The following is a 27,948-nucleotide window of genomic DNA, read 5'->3' as shown; positions in this document are numbered from 1 at the left end:
GAATGATCTTTCTCCTCAGTGCTTTCTCACTGCTGTCTCCCTTTTATAGACCAGGAAATTGAGGCCAATGATATCAAAGCCTGAAACTGTTGTCTTCTTTACAGTGAAGAGTTGTAAAAGGCATGGAAACAACCTCACCAGTGAACTGCATCCTGCCAGCCTTCCATTGAATTGCCTTTCTGGCTTGGGAAGACCCAGCTGGTTGAAAATTGCACATCTTTTCAGAAACAGGCAGGGGAGTGTGCCTGCGTCTGTAGCTCTAAACTTTAAAAGCGGAGTGTCGCTGACCGACCTATTCTGTGCTCACGGAGAGATGTCGTGCGACCTGGATTACATACTCTGCTGCCTGAGGAATGGGTGGGGTCAGTCTGAGCCCCCGAAGTACCCAGAGCCCAGCTCTGTGCCTGGCATGTGTTAGAAACCCAGTATTTGCTGAATAAGACACAGTAACTCAAAGCCAAAGACCTCAGTCATCATGCACTGCTTGCTCCACTTCTAGATTTTTGTGGAAGCCCAGAGTCTCAGTCCTACCACGTGTAAAATGGGGATAATACTACCAGCCCCACTTACATCACAGCATTAGTGTTAAGATCAAATGAGATCGTGTTGTGAGTTTGTTCTAGCAAGCATGTAAATTGTTTTTATAATGATCTAAAGAAAAAAGCTTCACCCACCAAGGCTTGCATACACATTTATTAAGATGTAGGCAAGTGAAATGTGTCTGCTCCTCCTGAGTACAACCTTCTTTATTGATGTGTAACAATGCCCAAGGGCTGGGTGAACTACATAATCAAAATCAAATGCCAGCTTTCTACAGACTTGACCAAAACAGCACAGCCCAAAACACCATTTTAAATTTCAAGAAATCTGAGGACATTTCATTCATAGTCTTGCTTTTTACTGTTGTTGATATATACACCTTAATTTCAATGCCCGTTGCAGATCCACATTTAAAAAGAAAAGAGCTCTTATTCTAATTTGGTAGAAAGCAGAGCTATCAGTGTGAAGGACAATGCAATATCAAAATGCAGCTGCTTTTCATCCATACTAGTCTAAATTAGAAACATGCTGCCATTCACAGGGGCTCTAATAACACGTGCACGTAAGCAGTACTGAGGCCTACGGGCCGTGCGGGTTTCTACCCAGCATCTTCACCCTACTCTGGGTCCTCATCCTCATCTGAAAAATGGGGGACCGACTTCTTTGCGACAACGTTGTCCAGTCTCTGTCCTTGTAGATATGGATTGATACTCTGGAAAAAAAAAAAAAAGTTTGGTATTATACCTGAACATCAGATACAGACATCTCACAAAAGAAAAGACGTGAGTGAGAATTGTGTCTGGCCTATTGGGTTAAAAACAAGGTAACAGTGGTACCTACCACCTACCACATGATTATTTCAGTGCATCTTCAAAATCTCAGTGGCCTGAGAAACACTGGTTTGACTGACAGATGTCTTTAATTGTGTCTAGCACACAACCGAAGAGTTCTTTGGCACAAAGCTTTGGAGTGAATCAGCTAACAAGTTCTCACTACGACTTAGATACCAAGCCCCATATGAAATAAAATTATTGTTCTATGGCCTTATTTAGTGGAAGAGAGAATGTGAAATGCATTAAAGTATATTTTATAAGAATGTTCTAAAGAAGGCAACAGATCAAGTAGGAATTAGTGTCTATAGACTGGTCATAGGACATCCTGTTGCTGTATTGATTTTTACATGCTACCTAATTTTTCCATTCTACCTAAAGAGGATTCATCAGTGACCCTGGCAATCATTTCCACCTTCAAGTTCAAAAGCTAAAGAAAAGAAGTAAGCTCTGCACAAGGTGCCTTTACTTTGGACTCAAGACTTTGAAATCTCTCATCTGTTGCTATTCTGAATGAGTCAAGGTTTTTCCAGTCCTTCTTTAATACATATCCACTTTTTGAGGTTTGGATTTGAACTAGTAATTGGAGCTTTATAACATAGTACTTACCAAGTAGAAAAAATTTCGAAAGTTTTGGAAGGTATTTGTTTATTGAAGTCCCCTTCCAATAACTGGACAAAAATATAAGCAAGAGGCTGTAGTTACAAATGATCATCCATCCCAAGTCCCCATGGATGAATGGAGGCAGTTCACAGGTGGGTCTCTCTAGACAAGGGGACATTGTCTGCCTTGGCTCTTTTGAAGGGTGATCAGGTCATTCTCCGAAAGAGATTTTGTAAAAGCCCTTCCACATTCTGACAGCTAAATGCATGAATCACGAAAGGCCCAACTCATCCAGCAAAAATGCATTACAAATTGAGAATTACAAAGTGTGCAACGTCCTCATATCTGAAAAGTGACACGTCACAAAAACATAGTACTTTGCTGGGAAGGCATCTTTAACATGTTTAAAATAACTAAAATGCTTTCTACATAGAGATTGTCAACGAGAATGGCCTGGCCGACTCCAGAGAGTCATATTAAAATTTCCGGGTAGGTGACACAAGCGTGCACTGAAAAAGTGTACTCAATATCATAAATATCTTTATTGTTTTTTAGTAACAATATTTACCTGAAAATTCTAAGACATTAAAAAAGGATATGAGATTTCCCTATTTATCAAATATGGGAATAAAAGGTTGATAAGCTCTTTAAGATAAATAGTAGATCTCAGATATTAACAAGATCCATCTTAATGGTTAAAGTTTGCAAAGGGGAGTTGACTTCCTACTCATGAAGCAAGTGGAATTCAATTAGATTTAAGCAAATACATAAAGTTACATAAAACTACCTGGGGGTCTGTTGTAACTTTCGGGAGAAACCCTCTGGGTAAAGGGACTTTCAAAGGAGCAAGTCCTTCCACCTAGACCCAGAAAATGCCAAATACTAGGGGGTGGGGGTCGGGGGGGGGGGGAGTAAATTAGTGAGGAAGCAAAAAGAGCAATCACTTGAACTTTTTTGATAAATGTTCATCAGTATTGAATCCTATACTTAAAAGGAATAATAATAATGATACTTGATTTTAAGAATCCTCTGAAGAACTCAAGGCACTTACGTATCTATCTCCTCTCCTGGGTGAGAGGGACTGGCTAGGTTACAGAGAGAACATTTTTTTTCCCATTTCATAACTGGAAGAACCATTGGGAGCCTTGGAAACCCACAGCAGATACTGAGCTTCCCTGGAGAAAGCCTTGGTGATGGGTGCACTTGAGCAGGTGATTAAACTCTTCAATCAATGGGAGCATCACATGAGGCCTGATGGCAGGGAAAGCAAGTTCTGTGTCCCCCTGAGTCCCCAGGGGGTCAGGATTTATGGCATGACCATGGGTTTTTGTAGATGTCTGAGAACAGGAAGAATTTGATACGACTGGGTCAAAATGACCCTTATTTTCATAAATTCTAGGCCTTTCCTATGTGGAGGAAGTTGAGACCAAAGTACAATCCTTTATAACATGTGTCCTAGCCAGAATTCTGAGTTTTGGTAATCACTGGTCTCATGGAAAAATGACCTAAATCCTGACCCACAGTCACTAGCCGAGTCAGGGCACAAGGAACGTTAAGCCAGGAAGTACAAACAATTAAAGCTTCATGCTAAGTTTTTCATTTTGGGTCGGTCATTGGTCTTATTTGGAAATGTTCTTGTTGTGCCATGGGGAGATACTCGAGCCATCTTACCGGTAAATTATGTGTATTCTGAGGTCCTGAAATAGAATTTCTTGATGTTCTCTCAAGACCACATTACACCCTTCAGACCCTTCCTGTCACCATTTGCCACTGGAAACTGTAATCACCCAAGAAAAACCCCTAATAACCGTGCTAACTCTCCCAAAGAAGATCGGTTTCCAGACAACTTTGCTTCTCAAAACTGGCCACGTGTCAGGCAGCAGAGGGGCTTGGAACTTTCTGTTGTGGGGGCCCATGAATTAATGCCGTGTCCAGAAGATCTATGCCATCTCAAGCACTCGGACTGGATTTGGCAGAACTGTGCAGAATGGCCACAACTACCACTGCCCAGATTCCCAAACTTTGCCGAGATCCAGGCACTTGCTGTTTTTAAGAAATAGTGGCCTTGAGTATATGGTTTGGTTTGTACATTTAACTAATGTGGTTACTACATGGCACTTTGCTATATAATAACAGGACTTTAACTTTTTCCTCCACCTGGTCAGAGGAGGAGAGGAGGGGGTTGCCAGGCACTTCTATCCACTAGAGCACCAGTGGATTGTCAGAATAGTCACTGATCACTTATTCAGTCTCGCTGCCATTCAATACATTGGAAGCCCAAAGCAGACTTGACATTCAGCTTTACAAGAGGCAACACCATAGTGGCTCAACGCACAACACCCAGACCAACATCCCACCACGGGCAGCCCTGAGATGGTAAATGAGGAAGCTGGCAGCAAATTCACCAGTCGGCAAACGTAACAGATGAAGAGTGTTTCACATCACTCTTCATTTGTGCCAAGGCTGGGGAAGGGGGCTGGGCTAGGTGAAGAAAAGCTATGTAGGAGGAATGAGGTTTGTTCATCTCATCCTTTGCCCCCTATATTCCTTCAAAATTATTGCCTGGAGCTTGCAGTTCAGCAAGCACATCCTTGTTCCTGTCTTTTGTGTTTATAGAATCAGTGCAGATGTGTGCACAGCTGCCCCCAGCGGCCCAGAGCCCCTCTAAGGAAAGACACCCTCACATGCTCCCCGAATTCCCACACCCACGGGAGGGATGCTACACCCATTTCGCGAATGCAGTGGAGGTGGTGGGATCACCACGCAACAGCCCTCCACTAAAAACCATGTGCCGAGTCGTGGGGAGGCCACCCCAGAAACCAAGAGTGTGGCCCTCGTTCCACGGGGTTCCACGTTCCACCCGAGTTCCGCCCTCCCAGGATGGCTCATGAAAGGCCTCTGCTTTTCATGACAACTGAGGGGTCACACTCAGAAAGCTCCAGGCATCCCACCAGCAGCTCAGCCAGCCACACGTTACCCTCCGCTTTCGTGTCTGTCCTCCCTTCATCTTCTCGTAAAGGAGTTTCTTGTTCTAGAATGGGGAGAAAAGAAAACACGAACACAGAAGTTATGGATCAAATTTGGTGAACGTCTATTTTAGAAGCGATACTTGGTGTGTCCCCCTGGATATTTGCACACACATATTTTGGAAACAAAGTTAGATGAAAGGAATGTCGCGTCAGAAAGATAGACCACAAGAGAAAGACTGGTGGTTGTGTAGCTTTTAATAAAGTTCTCTGCAATGCCCCAAGGCACACCAGTGTCACCAACAATCATATAAACAGGAAAATACGACATTCTAAAACACAAGAGGCACTGGAAACTCAGCTCCTCACTTTGAACAGCCTTTGTTTAAAACAAACAGTTTTATCTCATTTTACTTTTGTATCCAACTCCCTTTTTATGAGCTGTACACATAAACTGTTCTCTAGAGGAGTGTCTGACTATTAATAACAATCCTCTATGTAAATAAATGAGACATCCTGACTTCTGCAACCTTTCCTCCTGTGGCTTAAGTCAGTGCCCCCAGTCAAGACAATCGGAAAACCATTTAGTCTATAACATTTTTAATAGAGTGAACCTTTTAAAAACTGCCAAAAAACTTCTTGGCAGAAGGAAAGCTATGTTGGGGGAAGAAAAAAAAAACGGGCTCTGTTACCACAGTTTGTATAAGTGTTTCCACATATTGCTGTATTTCAAGCACATAGTGGATTTAAATGAGCTCTAGAATATCAGACACAAGTTCCACAGGTTTCCCTACTGAGATTATAAAAGACAGAACACTTAATCTGAAGGCAAAATGGGAGAAGGGGTATTGGGGGGGACTTATTTGTGTTTTTTTTTTCATCCAAAGGGAAATAATGCATAAAAGAGATGATTGCATCTTACTCTAAATAAAATATACTGCCATTGATTTTTTTTTTTTAAAGAGATGACAGAGTTCTGTTAGGGACCAAGTTTATACAACACTTGTATCCTCTGAACTGTTTTGGATATAGAGATTTTTTTTTAATGGTACATTTGGAAATACAAAGGACAGATGCCAAGAATGAGCTTCATCATTTTCATGTTCATTAAAATCTACCCCACCCGCAATTTACAATGTGGATCTCTTGCCCAACCTCAACTATGCAGGGAGGCTGCACCAGGGAATGAAGGATCTAGAGTACCCAATAGGCCAATACTGGCCACAGCCTCGGTCTCCTGCTCACTTGGGAAACTGGTCAATCTAATATTAGAAGGGAGAAAAGGCAGATGTGCAGATCACAGTCTCAAAGAACGAACACACCGCTGGGAGACTCATTCTTGTCCTCTGGAGTTGCATTTCTGTGGACGTAACAACTCCTGTTGTGCAGAGAACATCTGGGAGTTTGCACCAAGGCTGGGGAAGGGCTCTGGGGGCTGGGAGGTCAGGACAGAGGCTCTTCATGTGCACCATCAGGTTCATCTGCCTGTGTGGGCAGGAGCGCAGGGGGCCCAGAGCTGGAACGAGGGGGTGGGGCAGCTGGTCAACCGTGGGTGGCAAACTTCCACTGCACCACCCAGGGGGTCAAGGCAGCATTGATTCAGTTCAACTCCTTCAGAAGGTTGTGGGGCATGGGAATGCACGCTGGTGCAGCCACTCTGGAAAACAGTATGGAGGTTCCTCAAAAAACTAAAAATAGAACTACCCTACCACCCAGCAATTGCACTACTAGGCATTTATCCATGGGATACAGGTGTGCTGTTTTGAAGGGACACATGCACCCCAGTGTTTACAGCAGCACTATCAACAAGAGCCAAAGTATGTTAAGAGCCCAAATGTCCATCGATGGATGAATGGATAAAGCTGATGTGGTGTGTGTGTGTGTGTATATATATATACATACACACACACACACACACACACACACACACACACACACAATGGAGTATTACTCAGCAATCAAAAAGAATGAAATCTTGCCATTTGCAACTACGTGGATGTAACTGGAGGGTATTATGCTAAGTGAAATTAGTCAGAGAAAGACAAACATCATATGACTTCACTCATACGAGGACTTTAAGACAAAGAACAGATGAACATAAGGGAAGGGACAAAAATAATATAAAAACAGGGAAGGGGGACAAAACAGAAGAGACCCTTAAATATGGAGAACAGAAGGTTACTGGAGTGGTTGTGGAAGGGGGGATGGGCTAAATGGATAAGGGGCACTAAGGAATCTCCTCCTGAAATCATTGTTGCACTTTATGCTAACTAATTTGGATGTAAATTTTAAAAAATAAAACAAGTTATATAAAAAAAGAGAAGGTTGTGGGGCAGATTATACAAATAAGAACCTTCACTCGAAAAGAAATGCCAAAGGTCTACCAAGTTGTCCTCCCACAGACAGTCCCTGGGTTTCCCTAAGAGCCAGGGTTAGGATTAGCCGGATGAGAGTTTCCCATCCCTGCATGAAAGTGGCTGGGGCATTCCCGACTAGCCCTGCTATTACTGTATGGATGTGAGGCAAGGGCTGCAAGTACAGTGGGGGGGAAAGAAGTATACAAAAAGAATGAGAAGAAAACAGCCCCCTCTCCTGATACCCATTCCTTGTAGACAGGGTAGGGATGGGGGAGCGGTGAGCCTGTTTTCCATGTGAGTAGCAGGTTTGAGTTCACAAAAAGGGCTTTCTATTGTGCCATCAAGATTTTGGACAACTGCCCAGATCTTGGTTTCAAATTCCATTCCTAAATGGAACCAGGGAATGGAGAATGTCTGAATCCAGGGCTAGGGCAGGGAAAGTTTAAGGATCAATGGAGTTGAAACATCTAATTGTCCCATAAAGTAAGAACGTGCTCAAGAAATGATGAGATGTGTCAAAGGGAAAGAGAAGCCAACTTGGAGACTCCTGCTGGCTATATCTAGGACAGAGTGAATGCCAAAATAAATAATAGGAATTAACCAATCCATACTGATAATAAATAGATTTTTAAATAAATGAATGAATAAAAGGGGGGACTGTTGTTTAGAGTCAAATGGCAACCAGTAAATGCAGAATGAGTAATAGAGTTTAAAAATCACTGTTTTACAAGTACCATGGTTATGACTGATTTTAGTGAGTATCATCGATGAAGACTAAGATTGTTGGTTGAAAGTTTAATGGGGACCAAACATTTATACAGTTGCAACGTACCTCCCCACAGATGATTGATTTCAAAGGGGGGAAAAAACAGTAATTTTACACTTGAGAAACCCGGCAGGCATCACTTAGAACAAGTCACCAATTCTGGGACAGAGTGACATCATGTACCTCCTGATGTGAAACACTAAGAGGAACATATCAGAAAGGCAGAATTCAAACCTAATCACATGGAAACATGAGACGAACCCAAAGTGAAGAGGATGCTTTTTCCTAAGCAGCAGTCAGCAACTACTGTGTGAAGGAGGGGGTGACTGACACCCACAAGAGCCAGCCTTTGGGTATAGCCACTCCACACTGGGGGCACACACACCATCCAAAAGATAGCCAGTCCTAGACAGGACTTGATGGGACCACAGTACAGGACACATGATGAGCCATGAGCCATGAAAAGATAAGAAATCTACCAGTTTTTAAAGAACTCCTGGAGTCAGAAGATCCAGTTCAAATCCTACCTCTGCTGATAATCAGCTCTGTGGTGTTGAGCAGGCTACTCACACCCCCTAAGCCTGTATTTTCTCATCTGTAAAATGGGCGTGTTTGGGATGGGCAGATTGAGATAATTCATGTATTTAGCACAGTGTCTGGCACACAGTACATGCTTAATAAATATTACTATTTACTATCATATAATAAAATACAATTACTATTATTCTTAATCTCCATTCCCATCACCCAACACAGGGCCTGGAAGGCATGTGATGTGCATTTAAAAAATGTGTCTTGATGCATTAACAAAGAGAAAGTAATGCAGGAAACGAGACAGACGCTGATATTTCTAATATATGAATCACTGCTAAAGACCCAGCTGAGCTCCAGCCAATGTCAAAGACAGGCAAACATTATTAGCATATAAGGAATCGTGGTCTTGTGTGCACTGTTCTTGTTTAAGATAATTACGTTGTTAACTTAAAATCTGGTTGAGCTTAGGACAAACTTGAGACCGTCATTCCATCCCCCTTGGATAAGGGAAGACTACTACTGTACTCGACTCCCACTACCTGTGAAGTTCAAGCAAATCATGTTCACTGCCAGGTGGTACTGAGAAAATAAATGAGAGAAACTTAGGTTTAAATAAACATAATTACTGATGATAAAAGGCATGTAAACATTGTTCCTGGTCATTGATCTGTAATAGTAATCTATCCAGGCTTTCAAGAAGAGGCAAGGAAAGTTGGCAGGAGAGAAGTTTCCATCTCTTCTGCTTCCTCAAAAGGGCTCTCTGCCCTCACTCACACTTTTCCCAGTCTCACTCTTGCTTCCTTTTGCTCATTTCCAACCTACCCATTCTTCAGGGGCCCTTCTCACCTTAGACTTCAGTGTTGCCTTCAACTTCCTCGCTGGCAATTGTACAATTGGCTGTGCAAGCCCTCCATCTTAGAGATTCCATATCTGCCCTTATCTTCCCTCTTTGCCAGTAATTGTACCTCCTAGTGATCACAGCATAGCTAGAACATGAAGCTGGACCGTGCTACGTTGGGTTCATTGTGTTTTCACATTTCTTCTCAACCACAAGGTGGTAAGTTCATTGAAGACCAGCACCATGTCTCAGAGACTGTTATAGATCAAGCACCTAGCGCAGCAACTGGAATGAAGCAGGCTTAGCATCTTCCACTTGTTCTTTGCTCAAACTGGCCGTTGCTTCTGTGGATTTGCCCGTCTTCTGCGGATTCCTTCCTGGGGCTCCTCTGTTATCTCCTGCTCTTCCCCACCTTCTCTGCTCCCCTCTTTTCCTCCTATATCCCTCTCTTCTTTATTCCTTTCTTTAAAAATTTCCATCAGAAGAAAAGTTCATGCCATCCATTTCACATAAACCTGACATAGCTCTTCCATCCTCCTCCTACTATATTTATGCCATATACCAGTTCTAATCGGCTCCCCATCTGCCTTCGAAATGTCTTAGATTCTAATCACGTTGACGAGGTTCACTCAAATTTACTATGTTCATGGCCTTCATAACTGGAATTACTTCCTACACTTTTTTATTTCCTTTAATCTACTCTTCTCTCTTTCATCCTTCCATATGCCACCAGAAATAATTTCTTTTATAGAAGACTTTCATGATTTCAGTCTCCTATTCAAGAACCTATAGATGTCTACCTCTGTAATTTGACATGTTTCAATTCTACTAGTAGGCTTCAGAATGGCTCCACGAACCAACTCTCCCTAACCAAACTGTTTGTGAAAAAGAAGAGAAATAGAATTATTGCATATTGGAGGGGCACCTGGGTGGCTCAGTCAGTTAAGCGTCTCACTTCGGCCCAGGTCATGATCTTGTGGTTTGTAGGTTCGAGCCCCACACCGGGCTCTGTGCTCAGAGCCTGGAGCCTGCTTTGGATTCTGTGTCTCCCATTCTCTTTGCCCCTCTCCCACTCATTCTCTCTCTCTCTCAAAAATAAACATTAAATTTTTTAAAAGAATTATTGCATATTGGAGAAAGCAAAAGTAAAATTGCTTTGTTGTTTTAAGATGGGAAAGTGTATACAGTGAGGGTAGGTGGAAGCAACTGAATGCAATGTTAAAGCAAGATAATGGAGAAATGAAAGTGGTAATTAATGAGGAGAGGCACCTTTCTCTAAAACAGTGTAAAAGGAAGGGAAGGAGGTTACTCCTAAGATAGTCCCAGTAATGAAGGAATCAAGGTCAGCTGCCAGCAATGAGCTGAGCAGGGACAAGTAGCTCTAGAAGTGCTTAGGCAGGAATATCTGCTCATTCACTCATTCCACAGATGTACTGACCACCTGCTTATCCACGAATTAACACTCCTTAGGATTTTTCCACTTTTCTCAGCATCTGATTATACGGGCCCAACCACAGGAACAAAGCTCCATTCCCATTCAACTGTGATCCTGTTTGACCCATTGTTCCAGCCTGTTGGGATCTTCTCGAATCCTGACTCTGTCATTTAGTGCTCTACCTTCCAACTTTGTGTCATCATTTGAGAATCTGGTAAGTACCTGTTCAATATTTTTTATTCAAAATATTTTACTACAATTTCATGTTTAATATGTGGAATGGGGTAGTACTAAGACATGCAGGACACCATGTGGAGTCTCTCTCCCTATGGACATGGATGGACTCTTCAACAAGCTCCCTCCCAGTGATGTTCTCTTGCCAAGGCTGTATCTCTCCACCTCTTTCAACAGAAGATCATGAAAGATCTCATCAAGTACTTTGCCGAAGTCCAAATACACCACGTTCACTTCATTTCCCTCATCAAGCTGGCAAAGTCAATGAATAACGCTGGCAAATAGATCGACAAAACTTGTTTTTAACAAACATATGCCAAATGGTGATGATTTCTCCTTCCAAATGCTTGCAATTTTCTTAACGGACAGTTACAGATTCTTGCCTGGTACTGACAGCAAGTTCACTGGTACACGTTTTGGAATTTTCCTTCTCTTTCCATAGAGCAGAATTACATCTGTCTGTGTCTAAGCTTCTGGCACTATTTTTCCTTGGTCCTGCAGAGATCATCTCCCTCAGTCTAGAGATAATTGGCAATTTTTTTTTTTACCAAAAAAACCCACAACCCATATACTTCCTATATGTGCTTTGTGAAACACTGACAAGACTTACACAGGCTGTGGAGGAGACCAGAGTAGAAGCCTTTGGAGACTACAGCTGATGAGCAGGTTAGAGATCACTGACTTGGGATGGGTTGGTATATCGCGTCCTAGACGTGCATGTGGTTTGGTAATTAACTAACATGCCTCTCAACCAGAAATTTCTGAAAAAAATCACCTTCTAAACATTTTTTCTTCTCTCACCCCACCCTATTGCTCATCTCTGCCATCAGTACCAGAGTGTAACATCTACTAGTCATTAAGATCTGACTTACCCACTTGCCCAAGCCTGGATAGTCATGTTCTGGATCAAAGAGGTGCTGGTGCAGCTGGAATTCTCGACTGAACTCTGCTGTGTCCGGGGTGTTTTCCAGACATCCATCATCTACTGCAAACAGCAAAAGGCTTTTGAGGAATGGCCAAGCTATCTGTTGTGGTTCTAAGAGTTAACTTATTAAAAACAACTAGATATCCACAGGCTAGAATCTATCCACATCAGTCACTCTAAGTCACTTTCCCACTGGATTTGCTCATCCTGAACTCTCACTCCTCTGCCCACCTGTGGCAGAGACTGGTTGGCAGTTCACCAAACCCACTTTTCTTTCCCCCTCGGCACCCAGCTAATTTCCCAGTCTTGCCCTGCCTGCAGTCAGGTCGAGTCATATGCCCAAGTTTGTGCCAGTGGAATGTGGGCAGAAGTGATGTATTCCACTTCCAGGACTGGCCCATAAAAACCTCCTGGATGCTCCCCTCTCCCTCCCACCCCCCACTCCCATCTGTTGTTCTGCTTGCTACCTGCTGCCGACCAGGGTAACTGTGGGTGTCAAGTGTAAAGATGAAAGATGGCAGTCTGGGTTGTTGAACCATCTACCTCTGCCATACCCTCACCCACCTCTGGCAGGATTTCACACGAGTGAGAAAGAAACTTCTATTGTGTTACCACCATGATTTTCTATCTGTTATGAGAGCAAATATTTCCTTAACTAGTATACTTCCATTCCACACGCGTCACTGTGTTTTCTCTTGCGTGAGCTCTTTAGAAACAATTTCGGCTTCTTGGAGAAAGCACATTATATAAGAACAACAACAATCACCAGACAGTATTGGTGTGTGTCATAGTGGTGATGGGGTAAGTCTGGAGTCAGACAGACCAAGAGCTCAGGGTTCCCATCCTGGCTCATAACTGACAGATGGTCTTACTTCCTTGGGAAGGTTACCTTTGTCTCTCTAAGCCCATCTGTTCATCTATAAGAGGGACAGAATCAAGGACTTGACTGGGTAGCTGTGAGGAACAGAGTTGATCACATGTAGAGCACCTGCTATCGTTTCCTTGCCACCGTCTCTCTTTAAATGACAATTTATACTGTGACTGCTCTTTGAAATAAAGCATCTTTCAATCAAACCCAAGAAAGGTTATTCCACTTCACTGCTGCTTTTACCTAAGCCTTATCATTATCAGACATGATACTCTGAAAACGAGTCCTTTTTTTCCTGTCTCTAATGTGCTTTTAGACAGCAGCTTAAAAGGATGGGGAGGTGGGGAGCAGAGGACGGATTGTGAGTTTTGTGCAGGGCTAGGGGGAGGAAAGAGAGTCCCTTTGCATCAAAGTCAGTGCTACAAGGGATCCACTACAACCAGCCAGATAGTTCAGTCTCGCGAGACCGGTCTGAATGAAGCCTTCCAGCAGCTTGAAGCACCCACTGTCTCAGCAGCATGAAGCTCTCGTGTACAAGTCATTAGCATTCGAACAAATCCCTAACGTGGCTCCCTACTTTTCACTGAACTATTTATCTAACTTCTTCATCTGCAGCAATTAACCTGTAGGAAAGGGATAGCCAGTCAAAAGAGTTCAGATAGTCTGCATATGGCAGCTTTACAACCATTTCATAATTGTTTCTTGAGTACTTAGGAGTGGGCCCAGACTGAGATCTAGAGATAAAGCCCTGCTCTGGGAATGGTGGTACCTCGGGGCCTGAAAGTGTGCCCTGGGATTCACATTCTATCCCTGGGGATGGCCTCTTCATGTTCTGCTGCTCTATCCTGGGTGGCTGGGCCATGATTCAGAGGAGAGCATGGCCTGGGAGAGGGAAGCCAAGGTTTTTTTTTTTTAATGTTTATTTATTTTTGAGAGAGAGACAGACAGAGTGTGAGCAGGGGAGGGGTGGAGAGAGAGGGAGACACAGAATCTGAAGCAGGCTCCAGGCTCTGAGCTGTCAGCACAGAGCCCGACGCGGGGCTCAAACCCACGAACCATAAGATCATGACCTGAGTGAAGTCAGATGCTTAACTGACTGAATCACCCAGGCGTCCCAGAAGCCAAGGTTTTATTCTTGGATTGCTCAACTGTGTGGTGTCACGATTCTCAGTGAAGCATAACTCAAGCAATTTCTTACAAATAATATCTAAATTTAGCTAGTGATTTCCTTTTTAGAATGAAAATAATGGTAGAACAAAGAACGAGAAACGTTAGCTTAGTGGAAAATAGCAAAGAAAATGGCAGACAGTGTGTAACAAGAAGGGGTCTGGGAGTTGTAATTTGACCCAACTGTACCAGCCCACCTTGACTGCCTCGTCTCAGAGCTCTGGCATGCATAAAACTAGTGCTTGATTACACAGATCTGGACTTTTTCCTTTCTCAGGTTAACCTAGAACAACATTTATGTCCTGTAAGGCACTGACTATGTCTTCATTTTACAGATGAAGAAACTGAGGCGCAGGGTAGTGGACTGACATACAACAGTTAGGACTAGACCTCAGATCTCTCGGCTCAAACTCTGTCCAATCTCCTACAACAGTGGTTCTCAAACTTTAGCAGCCACCAGAATCACATGGAAGGCAGGTTAGAATACAGACTTCTGGGTCCTATCCCAGGGGTTTCTGACCCAGTCGGTCTGAGGTAAGGCCTGAAAATTTGCACTTCCAACAAGTTTCCAGGTAATGCTGATGCTGCTGGTCTGGGACCACACTTTAAGAACCACTGTACCATATCATATCTAATCAGTTTAACCAAATCCCCGAGAAGACTATAGCTCTTCAAATTCTGAACTGGTTTTTCCTTCTACCCATCCCAAACGCTATGAGCATGTAAAACGTGGCTAAAGTGATTGGCTTGGTGCAATGATTCAGATTTTCCTGAGGTCATGGGCCAGTATTTCTACGTTGGCTAGGTTACATCCAGTGACTCTGGTTGTTGCAGAGGCTCTGTACCCCACAGAAATCAGACACCTACCCTAAATGAAAGGAGGAATATCTTTCAGGGAAAACCTCTTTCAGAGAAAGCCTGCATTGTGTTTAAGAAAATCTGAGGGGCCAGTGAGCAAGGCAATATGTCATGGTGGTTGAGCACACGGTCCTGAATCAGCTAGGCCTGGGTTTGAGTCTTGGCTCAGCTACTTGCTACATAGATAAGCTTGGACACGCTATGCTCTAAGATTCAGTTTCCATACATGCAAAGCAGGGATAATAAATACCCACTATTATTGCAGGCTTGGAGGAAAAGACTACTCTGGTACTAGAAGTTAACACAAGCTCAACGAGAGCGTTATTTATTAGTGGCAAAACCAATTATAATCAGGATGCCATTTAACAAATTTTTTACTTTGTGGGAAGTGTTGCACCGAGTGCTTAACGTGGATAATTTCATTTAATTCCCACATCAACCCCCATTTTGCAAATGAGGAAACCGAGGTGCAAAGTAGTTAGTTAACTCATTCGAGGTCATGAATCTTGACCTTGGTTTTGAATTCAGTGTGTTTTTTTAATGTTTACGTATTTATTTTGAAAGAGAGCACAAAAACAGGGGAAGGACATAGAGAGAGGGAGAGAGAATTCTAGGCTCCATGCTATCAGCGCAGAGCTCAACATGGGGCTTGATCTCACGAACCTCAAGATGACGACCTGAGCAGGAAGCAAGAGTTGGATGCTTAACTTACTGAGCCACCCAGGTGCCTCCAGGTAGTCTGAGTTTAGAGCCACCACTCTTAACCACCCAGGTAATCTGCTTGAAGCCTACCATAAGTGTAGCCCACTTAACATTCATTCTCTTTGGCATTAGGGAGTAGGAAAGTGGGAGGGACACATGAGTAGCAAAGAAAGTTTCAACCTTCTTCGTTAACCAACTTCTTATCATCTTGGGCCCTGTCTCTCATGTCACCTCCTGACTCCAAAGAAATATTTCGGGATAGATGTTGTTTGTGACATAGTTGAAACGATGATTGTCAAAGGAAGTAAGGAAAACAGACGGACATGGATAATCCACAAACTAGTAAATTCCAAAGATAGTAAAAATGGGAAGCAACTATAGCATAGAAAAGGCAAAAAGAAGAAAATCTTTCGCCATTGTTATTATAATAGTAGCAAGTGCAGAAAAAAACGGATCAATTCCTAAAGAGGGAGAGAATGCAAAGCTTTGGCAAGAGAGTCTTATGTGGGTATATCTGACCACCAGAATGCACCAACGGTTTTAGAATAAATTTCTTTTTCCAATCTACTTATGAAGACATAGTGGGTCGTTACAATCTACTTGCAAATACATAGGGGGTCATTAGAATAGAAATACTATTTCTCAGAATATTTGTAGCTGATGTTAGAATTTTTAATTTCCTCCCAAAGACTCTATCTACCATCCATGAGAACCCAAGGGCATGCCCGTTACCTGTTTTTCCAACGGGACAGGGATTTGGAGGGTCCGGGTAACCCTGGTCTTCACTAAAGTCCTTAGGAATGTTGTCGCCAGTCAACTCTGCCACAATGTTTGGGATGTTGCCAAACGGACCCAAGTGCTGAAGACCTTCATGAGCTCCACCTGCCAGGGAATCAGAGTAGTTTACTTCAATGCAACTAAATTCATTTCAACTAATATTTACTCAGGCATACCATACAGGCAGAGCACTGTGATCCATGCTGTAGAGGGAGAGAACAGGAATCAAATAGTTCCTGCCCTTTAAGGCTTACAGCGTTAGTTGTAGAAACAGACACCTGCTGCATGTGTATCATTTTCACACAAGGCACATTAGATACTTACCATAAGAGAAGTGTTAATACAGGACTATGGGAGCATAGTTAAGAAAGAGTTTCATTTGGCTGATAGGATGGGGAGGGCTTCTTTTTTTAAAGAATTTTTTTTTTAACGTTTATTTATTTTTGAGACAGAGAGAGATGGAGCATGAATGGGGAGGGTCAGAGAGAGGGAGACACAGAATCTGAAACAGGCTCCAGGCTCTGAGCTGTCAGCACAAAGCCCGACACGGGGCTCGAACTCACGGACCGCGAGATCATGACCTGAGCCGAAGTCGGCTGCTTAACCGACTGAGCCACCCAGGTGCCCCAAGATGGGGAGGGCTTCTTAAACCAGTTGGAACTTGGGTAATATGTGGTGGCAGGGCAGGGGAAGAGAAAGGGAAAGAGAGGCAATTGCATCCGGGTATGAGAACAGGCAGAAAGACAACACATTTCCAAAAAAAATAAAAATGAAATGAAATGAAATGAAATGAAATGAAATGAAATGAAATGAAATAAAGAAAAAAAGTCACTGTCCTCCTGCCATTGTAGAACCATTTAAAACTTGTTATATTTATTCCAATCCTTTCTCCTCTGCATATCTTTTTATATATAAGTGTGTATTCATTTTTCATTTAATATTAAAGCACTAGCATCATCCCATGTGGCTGCATGGTCTCTAGTCACATAATTATAAGTGGCTATGTTGTTTTTTATGCAGTGGCTCTACCACAACATATTAATCATTCCCCTGTTGTGGGAAATTCACTATTTCCCAATTTACTCTTAGGAATTTAATTTTTTCCATATTTTGGATTAATTTTTCTCAGGATAGATTCCCAGAAGTCAAATTACTGGGTCAAAGGCTATAAATATTTTTATGGCCCCTTATATCATATTGCCAAGCTGTTTTCCAAAAAGGAGGTACCAATTTATAAAATAACATCAACAAAATATAAGAACACCATTTTTAACATCTCTACCAGCATGGAGTTTTATGAAAATAATTTTTGTTTTTCTTGCTAATTTAAAAGGTGTCTAGAAAAACTACTGTCTTATTTTGAATGTCTTTGATTGCCAACTCAAATATATTTCCATGTGTTTATTTATGAGCTCTAATTTCTTCATGCAAGTTGTCTGTTAGCTCTTGGAATATTAATGTTTCTCTTATCAGTTTGCATGAAAACGTTACATAAGAACGGTGACAAGACATTGGCTGTTACATTCCCTGCAGCACTTCCCCATTTTGTCTGACTCTGAATTCTGGTTTTTATATATTGCAATATTTTGCAAACATAAGCTTTTAATATTTATGTCATCAGATTTACTGCTGTTATCCTCCTTTGTGATTTCTTCTTGACCTTTTAAATTTACAAAATCGTTGTCCTTTCAGAAGTACTACCAAAATTTGGATATTTTAGTTTTTCTAGTTTTTACATTAAGTCTTTAGTCCTTACGTGTTTCAGTGCCTATGAAATAAGTAACCAATTATCCCACCTGCATTTGTTAAATAGTTCTGCCCTTCCTCACTTATTTCATTCTTTCAACAAATATTTAAGTGCCTCCTTCATAGCAAACCTTCTCTGAGTACCAAGGCACAGCAGTAAATAAAAACAACTTACACTGTGTAATTTGCTTTACTTATACATAACGTATGCCAATTTCGAGACTCTTTATCTTCTTGTAGACTTAATATCCTATAAGGTTCAGGAAGCTTACTTTACCAGCACTAAAGCAGACTTTTCTTGGAATGAATTCCTATTTACTAATTTTATTGGGACATAGCTCTCTTAATGACTTGTACATCCTATACATGAAGAGCCAAAACGTGCCTTGGTTGGTGTGCATGAATTTAGTACCAAAATCAGGCTACAAGAGCCACACTTGTACCTCCAGAGAGGACAGTCTTGCCAATAGGTTATATTGTTTCAGTCCAGTTGGATGAGGCACCCTTTTCCCCTGGAGGAGCTGTGCCAAGGTTATTGCTTTGACACTTTTTTTTTTTTTGCTTTTTTGACTGAACCAGCTCCCCTATGGAATGACACATTTTTTTCTTTGGAAATACTCATGTATTCAGTACAATCATGGTTAGATCTTAGTGTCTTAGGAATCACACTGTCTTTGAAGTGACTTTGTATTACTCTGTCTTAATTTATTACGTCTGATTAAAGTTTATCCTTAAAAGGATAATTGTACCTCCTTTAATTTCAAATTCCTCTAGCCCCCAAATATAGATATCATCACGTGGCTGGATTGTTTCATTTACATTTTTATTATAATTCATTATTTTGTAATGAGAATGAGTAGCCTGCAAAATTTCTGCATTAAAAAAACGTATTTTTTTTGAAAATATCCATGTAAATATTTAAAATGAGATGTATTTTTATATCATAATCTGATGGCTTAACCCATCCTACTCTGATGGTTATGTGTTAAAATCTATTATTACCAATAAATCTCTCAATCTCTTATTGCGGTTTTTGCTTAGCATTTTGATGCTGTGTTAGTTGTCACATTCGAGAACATAAATTCTTATTTTAATTGTGTTATTAATTGGCTGTTAAGTAAAAAATTAATTCACAAATCATCTTTCTTCTATTATCATTGCCACTCTCATTCTGTTGTTTTGCTTGGTAAATCTTTGATCATCCTTTTATTTGTAACTTTATGTATCTTTCTGGTGGTTTTTCCAAGTCTTGTTGTGATGCCTGCCTTCAGAGACATTCTAGGGATTTATATTTATTATCCCACATTAATCCAAGACTTGCAAAAGGTCCAACGGACAGCACAGTACACTTGGTACTGATATATTTGAAGCTTTGTATGGTCTTGGCAATGGAGCCACCCCTGTGCTCGCCATAGGGCATGCTTTCTGCTGTGTGAATACATGTCTCAACTTTTGAAAGCACCCTAGCCTTAAGTGCCAGGAATTATCCAACTTGGCTTAAGGGAGAATACATGTCTTCTTAATGCTCCATTAGTAATTAATGAAGGAAGCAAACACAGTTTCCTTTATGGAAGGCCTGCCAAGGCTCTGTTTACCTCTGTGCACCAGTGCCATTAAAATGAATGCAGCACTTGTTAGGAAGCAGATGTTCAGCACCAAGCAGATACATTATAACACAGGCTCTTTTAAAACTATATTTAATGACATCGAATCAAGAAACACTGAGGTAGGGACTGTGGGAGATACATGGAAGTAACAAATGCTATCCTTTGCTCTCCAGGAGCTTAAATGTTATAGACAAGAAACCACAGATAGGAAATAATTAGAAAAATGATATAGTTGAGTTTACAACCAAATGCTAGTTATCTGGTTCATTATGTTTAGATTATGTTAATTTATTTTACCTGAAACCAGGTCAATTAACACGTTATGATGCGATGGATGCTATTTCTTCCATCTGTCGTAGTTTCAACCAAACACATATTTTTTTAAGTTTCTTTATGGGGGTGGGGGGACAGAGAGAGAGGGAGAGAGAGAATTCCTCTCTCTGGAGAGGAGAGAGAGAGGTTCCATGCTGTCAGCACGGAGCCAGATTCAGGGCTCAAACTCAAGAACTGTGAGATCATGACCCGAGCTGAAATCAAGAGTTAGACACTTAATCGACGGAGCCACCCAGGTGCCCCCCAAACACATATTTTAAAATCATTAATTAGTCAGTTTTAAGAATATGTATTGAGCACACACCACATATCAAGACTTGGACTAAAAGTGCTGGAAGGTCAGTGATGAACCAGGTAAATGTGGGTCCTGCTTTCACAGAGTTTACAGACGACAAAAGATACACAAAGAAGGACACCCTTGAAATGCAGGCTTGTAACGCACTCATAATGTAACTGGGATACAGCAAGATGTCATGCATATGACAAGAGAAACATCTAACCCACATGTAGGACACGGATGACTTTTTTGCAGGGAGGAACACACCATTGGTTACGTTAGGTGCTGTTGAACACCTAATGTAAATGTAAAAGACATGGTTCAAGCTCTCTAATTGGTTCTTCATTCTAGGTTCTTCAAGGCTACCACAATGAAACAGTGATCTACGATAAGATACATCCCTTGACATAATTCATTATGGTATAAACTTCAAAAGAGGTGAAATTCAGGAAACAGGGAATCTGCCAGGAAAACATCCATGGAAGAGGAGACCCTTGAGTTGATTCATGAAAGACAGGATCCATCCTTGCAGGTGGCAAAGGAAAGACCACAAATGACAACACAGAAATAGGTGCAAGCAAGGAATGTTTGAGCATCAGTGATGAGCACTATTGGGGAAGGGAGGAGCTGGATGGGAGGGGAGAAGGCCGATGCCAAGCAGAAAAGTATGAATATAGCAATAAATAGCAATGACACTTTCTAGGCAGGACAGCGATGTAATAATTGGATGTCACATAGAATGTTAAGTTAGCATCAATTTAAAGCCCTCGCTCCCACCTAAAGGTCATATCAGAATCACACGAGTAATTTTTTAAAAATTCCAATGCCCCTACTCCAGAGCCACTGTACCCAAGTGTCCTTCTGAAGACCACACTATACAAAGGTAGACTGGAAGGAAGTTTAGACGCCCTGCTATAAGGCCACTGCTGAAACTCAGGGGTGAAGCGACAAGGACTAGGGTTAGGGTGGCCACAACACGAGTAGAAAAAAAGAAAGATTTCCAACAGTGCACAAGGGGAAGAGGAGTCAAGAGCCCATGAGGTTTCCAAAGTGTAGAGGCCCCCGATTGGAGAAAATAATGCCATCAGTAAAGACACGATCTTTCACTACAGCTTTAAATTTATTTCAGGCAATTAATTCTGTCCTGTGATGATACTTAATTTGTCTGTTTCCATCCTAGCACTCCACAAACGTCTCTAGAATAAAGAGAAAATATTTAATTCTTGCCAAATAGGTTTTCGGCTCAGTTTTGTTTATATAAACTTTGCTTCCTTTAATAAAATTGGTACCATGCAGCTGTTTATTCTCAAGCTCTAGGCCATCAGTAGATTTTCTTTGCATTGTTATGGCAGTAAAGTGTCAGTCAGCTGTACTGTTCAGGGGCAATGGAAGCAGGGAGTGGGGAAGAAGGAGAAGAAGACCCAGGTTGGTCTGATCCGGGCCAAAGCTGTTAAGTCTCCTTCTTGGACTGTGCTGGAACTCTCCATAAAAATCTGTGGAGGCACTTTTCCACATCTTGGGGGACTTCTCTAACAGCTTTCAGCTCTTTTCTGCATCCCCATCCCCTGCCTTGTGCCTGGTTTCTCCCTCCTCTGTACGTCGCTTTTAGACTGGCAATTCTCTTGTTTCATTCAGTTGGCTTATCTGGTCAACCTCATCTCTGCCTTCCCCCCATGGACTTGTGCAATGTCAACATGGCAGCTCTCAGCAAGACTCCCGAGGACCACCAGCTGGGCCCCGCACCTCCAATATTCGTTTATCCAGGAAAGGTACTAGCTTTCTTTCTGGTTAATTTAAAACTGCCCTCCAAACAGTCATGGGCTTTTTTTGTTGCATCAGTTGAGTTGTTGAGTTGTTTAGTTATAGCGTAAATCTCTGGTATCACACCTTACCTTGAGGTCATTTGACTTTCCTCAATGTCATGCATTAAAAAAACAAAACAAAACAAAACAAAACAAAAACCTGAGTGAAGTTTCCAATTATTGTGACATCTTACGTACCTCTTTCCTGGAGAGTGTGGTTTTCCATATAGTATCCACATCACTGAAGCATCCCCTTGTTAACATCCAGATTCATTTATTTAACCATTTTAAAGGAAAATGTTCACTATGAATTTTAGGTAAAGACTTTAAACAGTGGCCTTGGAATGTGACTTTCCCTCCTCTTGATAATTTGGGACCATCATTGTCAATATCAATGACTATATTGTGATGCAACAGAGTGTGTTCTCGGAGTAAGGAAGTGCGCACAGTGATATCACCCTACTACACGGTCCCAGCTGCTGTGGCTTTTACAGCTCTTCATCTCCTCCCTCCTTTGTAAGCTGTTAATCCTAGTCGTCCCAGATCCTTTTCACAAGGAAGTATATACGTATATAAATAAAGAGCGGGCCTACGTCCTGCAAATTCCCTTTTCTAATTTGCTTTACCGCACACGTAAATCACGTGTGGATCTTCTCAAAAAGCAGGTTCTGACGAACAAGGTAGGGTGGGGCCTGAGAGCGTATTTCTAACAAGCTCCCGGGTAATGATGATGTTGTCAGTTCACACATGACACTTTCAGTGATAAGCGGCTAGAAAGTGAGAGAGCCAGACTTATTCGAATTATACATAAAATAAGATTAAATTATCTCTGATAGACAGTCACAGAATTTGTGACATCCAGGGTGGCTGCTGTGAGGCATCTGAAGTCCACTTGAGATTTCAGATAAAAGAGCTGTGGCTACTGCTGACATCCTTTTATTGAAAGTTTTATTCTAATTATAGAGGCATTTGCTCACATTTCGTAAGGAAAGGATCCCACTGCACCCTTTCTCATTCAACGAATCCTGTGAGAATTAGAAGTCAATACTTCGGTCTTGAAGGGAAGTTCTCACAAGTGATGTCCTTCACAGAGCCTGATGCCCTCACACCAAAATCCAAGAGTCCCTCCTGGCTGGAACTGGTGGGCACAGTTTTGGTAAGTCAAGGTGAGACTTAAAGAAGATAAATGGGGTCCTGCACCACTATTGCTTTTGGGTACCATTAGAGTTTCAATAGTTTCAAAGTACTTTTATATCCTCATTAAAAATGTTTCAGTTAGGTAAGACAAGAATTACTACTCATAACTGAGAAAGCAAGTCCTAGGAGACCGTTACGTGCCTGAAGCCACTCAGCAAGTTGGTGCTATTTGGAGACTGGGACCCCAGCACTGTTCCCACTCCACCGTGGCACCAGGGGAGCCCCTCAAAGGCCCTATGCAGCCATCCCATACCCTTTACAGGGGATTTTCATCTTCCCAAGATCAGCTCTAGCTCCAGAGAAGTAGTTGGGAGAATGACCTGTCAGAATAACAGGGGCCGCTCTCATGTTTTCTGGCTCCCTCTGGGGCTCCAAAGGGTCAGAGACCAGGGCGGGTCATCTTCCCACCACAGCCGGGCCCCAGCAGAACGACTCCGGGATGGGGAGCCAACCGTGGTCCTCGCTCCTGTGGTTCGGAGGTGTCTGTGCCAGCCTTGTGCCAGGGGTTCAGGGCCTCGAGATGCAGCCCCTGCCCTGCGGACTCTGCCTCACAATTCGGTAACACCATGACAGACTCACAGCCGGTGGTGTCCCCTGCGGCCCCACCTGCCCGCAGTGCCACACCAGGGCTGCCCGTGGACCCACACCACCGGGCATCCGTGCTGGGCAATAAAGGAGACTTGTGGCCGGGCAGCCTGGTGCCAAGGAGCCTGTCAGCCACCTCATAAAAAGGCAGCTCCGTGAGCTGCGTCTGGCAGGGAGTGGGCATGCTCTCCTGAATACCAGCCATTCAGCTGAAGGGACAGGAGCCAGCAGTTTTCACTTAGGTCACCACAAACAGCAGACGCTAAAAATACCCTGCGGTCTGGGCCTTCGTTCCTCCTGTGTGTCCCCATACATCATTTACAAAGCCACCACCAGTTTTTCTCTTGTCAATGGTCTGGGACACAGAAGCATCACATAGGTGATTCCAGTGAAAGCTGCCTGGCTTTGGTTTACCCCCACACTCCTGATTGAGAGCGGGGCTGGAGGAAGGCAGAGTAAAATGGGGCACATGTGGAGTGGAACCTGGCTTCCGAGACCGCAGGGCAGGCATGCAAAGGGAGGACGCGGGACACGGCCAGCGTGCAGCACCAAGGTGGCCACGAGGGGACAAAGAGAAGCCCGCATCCTCGGAGATCCTGAGGGCCACCCTGAGGAAGGGCCTGCAAGATTTGTTTCGTCCCCGCATTTGAGGCAAATACAGAGTTTTTACAGAAAGTACTATCGCTTCTCGAAGATGGGAGGACTAAATTGTCACTTCCCGTATAATCCACACCTTGGCCTTCTCCTTAGTACAACATTCAAGTAGCTCTGCTACACCTGATTGCCTGCACGGCAGCAAAGAACACAGAAGCATGGAGAAAAGGGCTGGAGAAAGACACACAACTTAGCTCCTATTAATGGGGGGGGGGGGGAACACCTGAAAAAACTGGTCACCTTCGGGGTGGGATTTTAAAATGTTAGATGTCTAACATTCACCTTTCTGCTTCCTACCGGCTGAATCATTTAAATGAGCCAAAAAGAAGAACAGATAAAGAGAAATTTCTGTATGTGTGCTTCCTCAAAATGAACTCTGTTATATTAAGGCATTTTTACCTTGGTTCCTGGTAAGAAATGAGAGTGCCCCAAATCAAACATGTTTTTGAAAAGCAGCTAATTTTCATTTAGTGAGGACCCTCAGAAAGGACAGCACCTTTTATACCAAGAAGCTTTTTTAGCTTCCTGTTGTTAGGACTCTGGGTTCAAGTCCACATTCTGTCACACATCTGAGACTACCCCAATCTCTCTGGATCTTAAGTCCCTTCTTTTGAACTTGGGGACAGTATGCTTGTGGGGATCAAATAAGAGATTATATGCAAAATGCTTAGCTCGCTGCCTGGTATGTATGTAGTAAGCACTCAATAAATGTTGGCCACTTTTATGATCCAATCAACACTTCCTAACAGCAGAATTAACAGAGCCCAAATTAACAATCCTATGATTTCTTCATTCTGATGATCACAATTCTGTATCTGAGGCACTGAGCAACAGGGGCTCAAAACAGTTGAACTTTTTGTTAACAGCAATGCCTCCTCATCCACTTAAAACTAAGTGGGTAAGTTTTACTTAAAATTTAGCAACTAAGTTACTACCTGGACTCACCCTATTCATTTTCTTTTCAGAGCAGGCATCCTCCATTCTTTCCCAGGTGGCATAATCCCTTCTCTTAAGAATTGTCATGCAGTTATAGGGGATAAAACACGTCCACACAAACACATATCTGATGTTAGTGCCAGTTTGTGGAGGAGACCATGAGCACTGAGGGGACAGAGTAATACATGTGAGAGAATGAGGCGATGAACACAGACTCGTTTATACCGTTGGAGATGGGTGTTATGGCCTCAACTCTCCTCCTTGTTGGTAACGGAATTTGGTTGAAGCTGTTTAGAATGGTGAGGACTTATGTTGCAAAATCCACATTCTCTAAACCCATGACAAGTGACCCCAAAGCACACAGCATTTGGTAATTCAGAAAAACAAAGGAATGATTCTAGTTCTGCTGAATTGGCTTATTCACTGATTTGCCTCAGGGCAGGGGGCTGGTCCGGGCAGTTTGCTAGAACCATCCTAATGCTCTGAGTGCCAGCCTGGTCCCTCACAGGGACTTCCCCCAGTAGCCCGCATTATCATTGTGGTCGACATCATCATCATCATCACGATCGCACTTGACTGGCACCCTCCTAAAGGTGCAGGAGAGATCCGACCCGAGTTGAAACTGCTGTCAGAGAAGCAAAGTAAAATTCCTTGTTCAGATATTCTGTCTCGTAAGGCATTTGTTTTCATTCCTTTCCTTTCTTCTTCTGCTTCCGCCCTCATACTAGGATCTAAAAAAACTCAGGCTCCCCTGGGACCAAAGGCCACATTATCATCATCTTCTCAGAGACACGCAAACAGTGAAGGCAGCAACTCGGAGTCGAAGTGTACCGCATCTGTGGGTTTCACATCTACATATGCTCCCAATTTTGGATCACAAGCAGAGTTGTTTATTCTAGAAAAGCTTTTTAGTTCACTTTTAAGGTATTTTGCTTAGGCACTGCTGGCTTTTCAAAAGAAGAAAATGTGTATTTTTTTCCAAAGTGGTGTTTGTTTTGGCTGTTTGCTCATTTGCTAAAGTTCAAATTTTATTCTGTGAATTTAATTCTGCAGCCACCACAAGCTCCACCCCTCCCACCCCCCACACCTTGGCACAAAACCCCAAATTAGAATAAAATACATTAATTTGAAAATGAGGCACTTTGAGGATAGCTGTGAATTTTGTAGGTTTTTGAAAAAGCCACTTTAATAGGTAATTTGCAGTAGCACTTTTAATCCCTTCATATAACTTTATTTGCTGCCCGGAGTGAAGTCTCTCTTTGGCAATTTGTATGGAGGCCAAGTATGTTTTTGTACTGAGGTTCAGACCCATTTGGGATCCTTTAAAACCTTTATTCTATGATTCTTGCTGAAATTATATGACTTAACTGGGCGTCAGAGTGGAGCTTAAATCGAGGTGTCAATTACTGCTGAAAAAATAATGTGACATAGAAGAAAAATTGTGGTAGGGGTTGAGATTGGGTCAGGACATGGAGAAAAATGTAAAGAAGTCAAGACATAAACTCAGGCCCTTTAGCACCTGGTCCTATCTAGACTGCTGCTGGCTCTAGTTATTTAAAGCTCCCAACTTCATCTTCCTTTCTGAGCTCCCCTTGATGGATGATGCCCTTTGTCCAGAGCCGGGCCCCACATCTCTGTTCTCAAAGACGTGACAAGTCCGTGTGTCACTCCTCTAGGTAAGGTTCTCCACTAAAGATAATGAGTACTAACTACCACGTGCTACTTTGCTCCTGTGTGACATGTTTGCACCTCAGAGAATTTCTGGGGTAAATGCTGTAACTTAAAGTGGTGACTTCCCTCCCAGGAGTCCCCAGCCCCCTGATGTGCCACCTAAAGAGACAAGCGGGACAGTACAGGTTCTTGGGTGAGGAAAAGGACAGTGGCAGTGCCAGTCCTGGAAGGCAGGCAGAAATCAACTCAAGTAGGACATCAGGGGCCAGACCAGAGCCAAGTAAATGGCTAGGAGGTTTATAATTAGTGATGGGTGTGCAAGGAGATAGTGTCCAACACAAAGAGAAAAGATAAAGGAGGTCCACGGAAGCCTAGGACACAGGGAAGCAAGGAAAGGGAGAGCCAACAGACGATGTCAACACCAAGACATATGACAGCATAAGTGATCTTCTGTCCCAGACTCAAAGCTTTTTTTTTTTTTAAGTTTACTTATTTATTCTGAGAGAGAGAGAGAGAGAGAGAGAGAGAGAGAGAATCCTAAGCAGACTCCGTGCTGTCAGTGCAGAGCCTATGTGGGGCTTGAACTCACGAACTGTGAGATCATGTCTGAGCCGAAACCAAGAGTGGGACACTTAACTGACTGAGCCATCCAGGTGGGCCCAGACTCAAAGCTCTTTGATGGTTTCATTTGAGGATGGACTTCTCCACAGCCTGGACTTTACAGGGAAGCACATCGCTGG

General features: G+C 42.7%; 1 protein-coding gene across 2 annotated transcripts in view; it reads right to left on the bottom strand.

Annotated features, from left to right (window-relative positions):
- Positions 1-678: 678 nt before the first annotated feature.
- SCG5 (secretogranin V) overlaps positions 679-27,948 on the bottom strand; it is a 59,653-nt gene continuing 32,383 nt past the window's right edge. The window contains exons 3-6 of one of the 2 annotated variants that reach the window (XM_015066416.3): positions 16,356-16,505; positions 11,976-12,088; positions 4,951-5,004; positions 679-1,252 (exon numbers count right to left, since the gene is read on the bottom strand). In XM_015066416.3, the coding sequence (XP_014921902.1) occupies positions 1,157-1,252; positions 4,951-5,004; positions 11,976-12,088; positions 16,356-16,505 (413 nt within the window). In that variant the 3' untranslated portion in view covers positions 679-1,156. The remainder of the gene's footprint in view (positions 1,253-4,950; positions 5,005-11,975; positions 12,089-16,355; positions 16,506-27,948) is intronic. The other variant, XM_015066417.3, reaches the window with a different exon arrangement.

This window comes from Acinonyx jubatus, chromosome B3, assembly GCF_027475565.1.
Source record: "Acinonyx jubatus isolate Ajub_Pintada_27869175 chromosome B3, VMU_Ajub_asm_v1.0, whole genome shotgun sequence".
NCBI classification, from domain to species: domain Eukaryota; kingdom Metazoa; phylum Chordata; class Mammalia; order Carnivora; family Felidae; genus Acinonyx; species Acinonyx jubatus.
The sequence above is the reverse complement of the archived record's forward strand: the minus strand, read 5'-3'. Positions and strand labels throughout refer to the sequence as shown.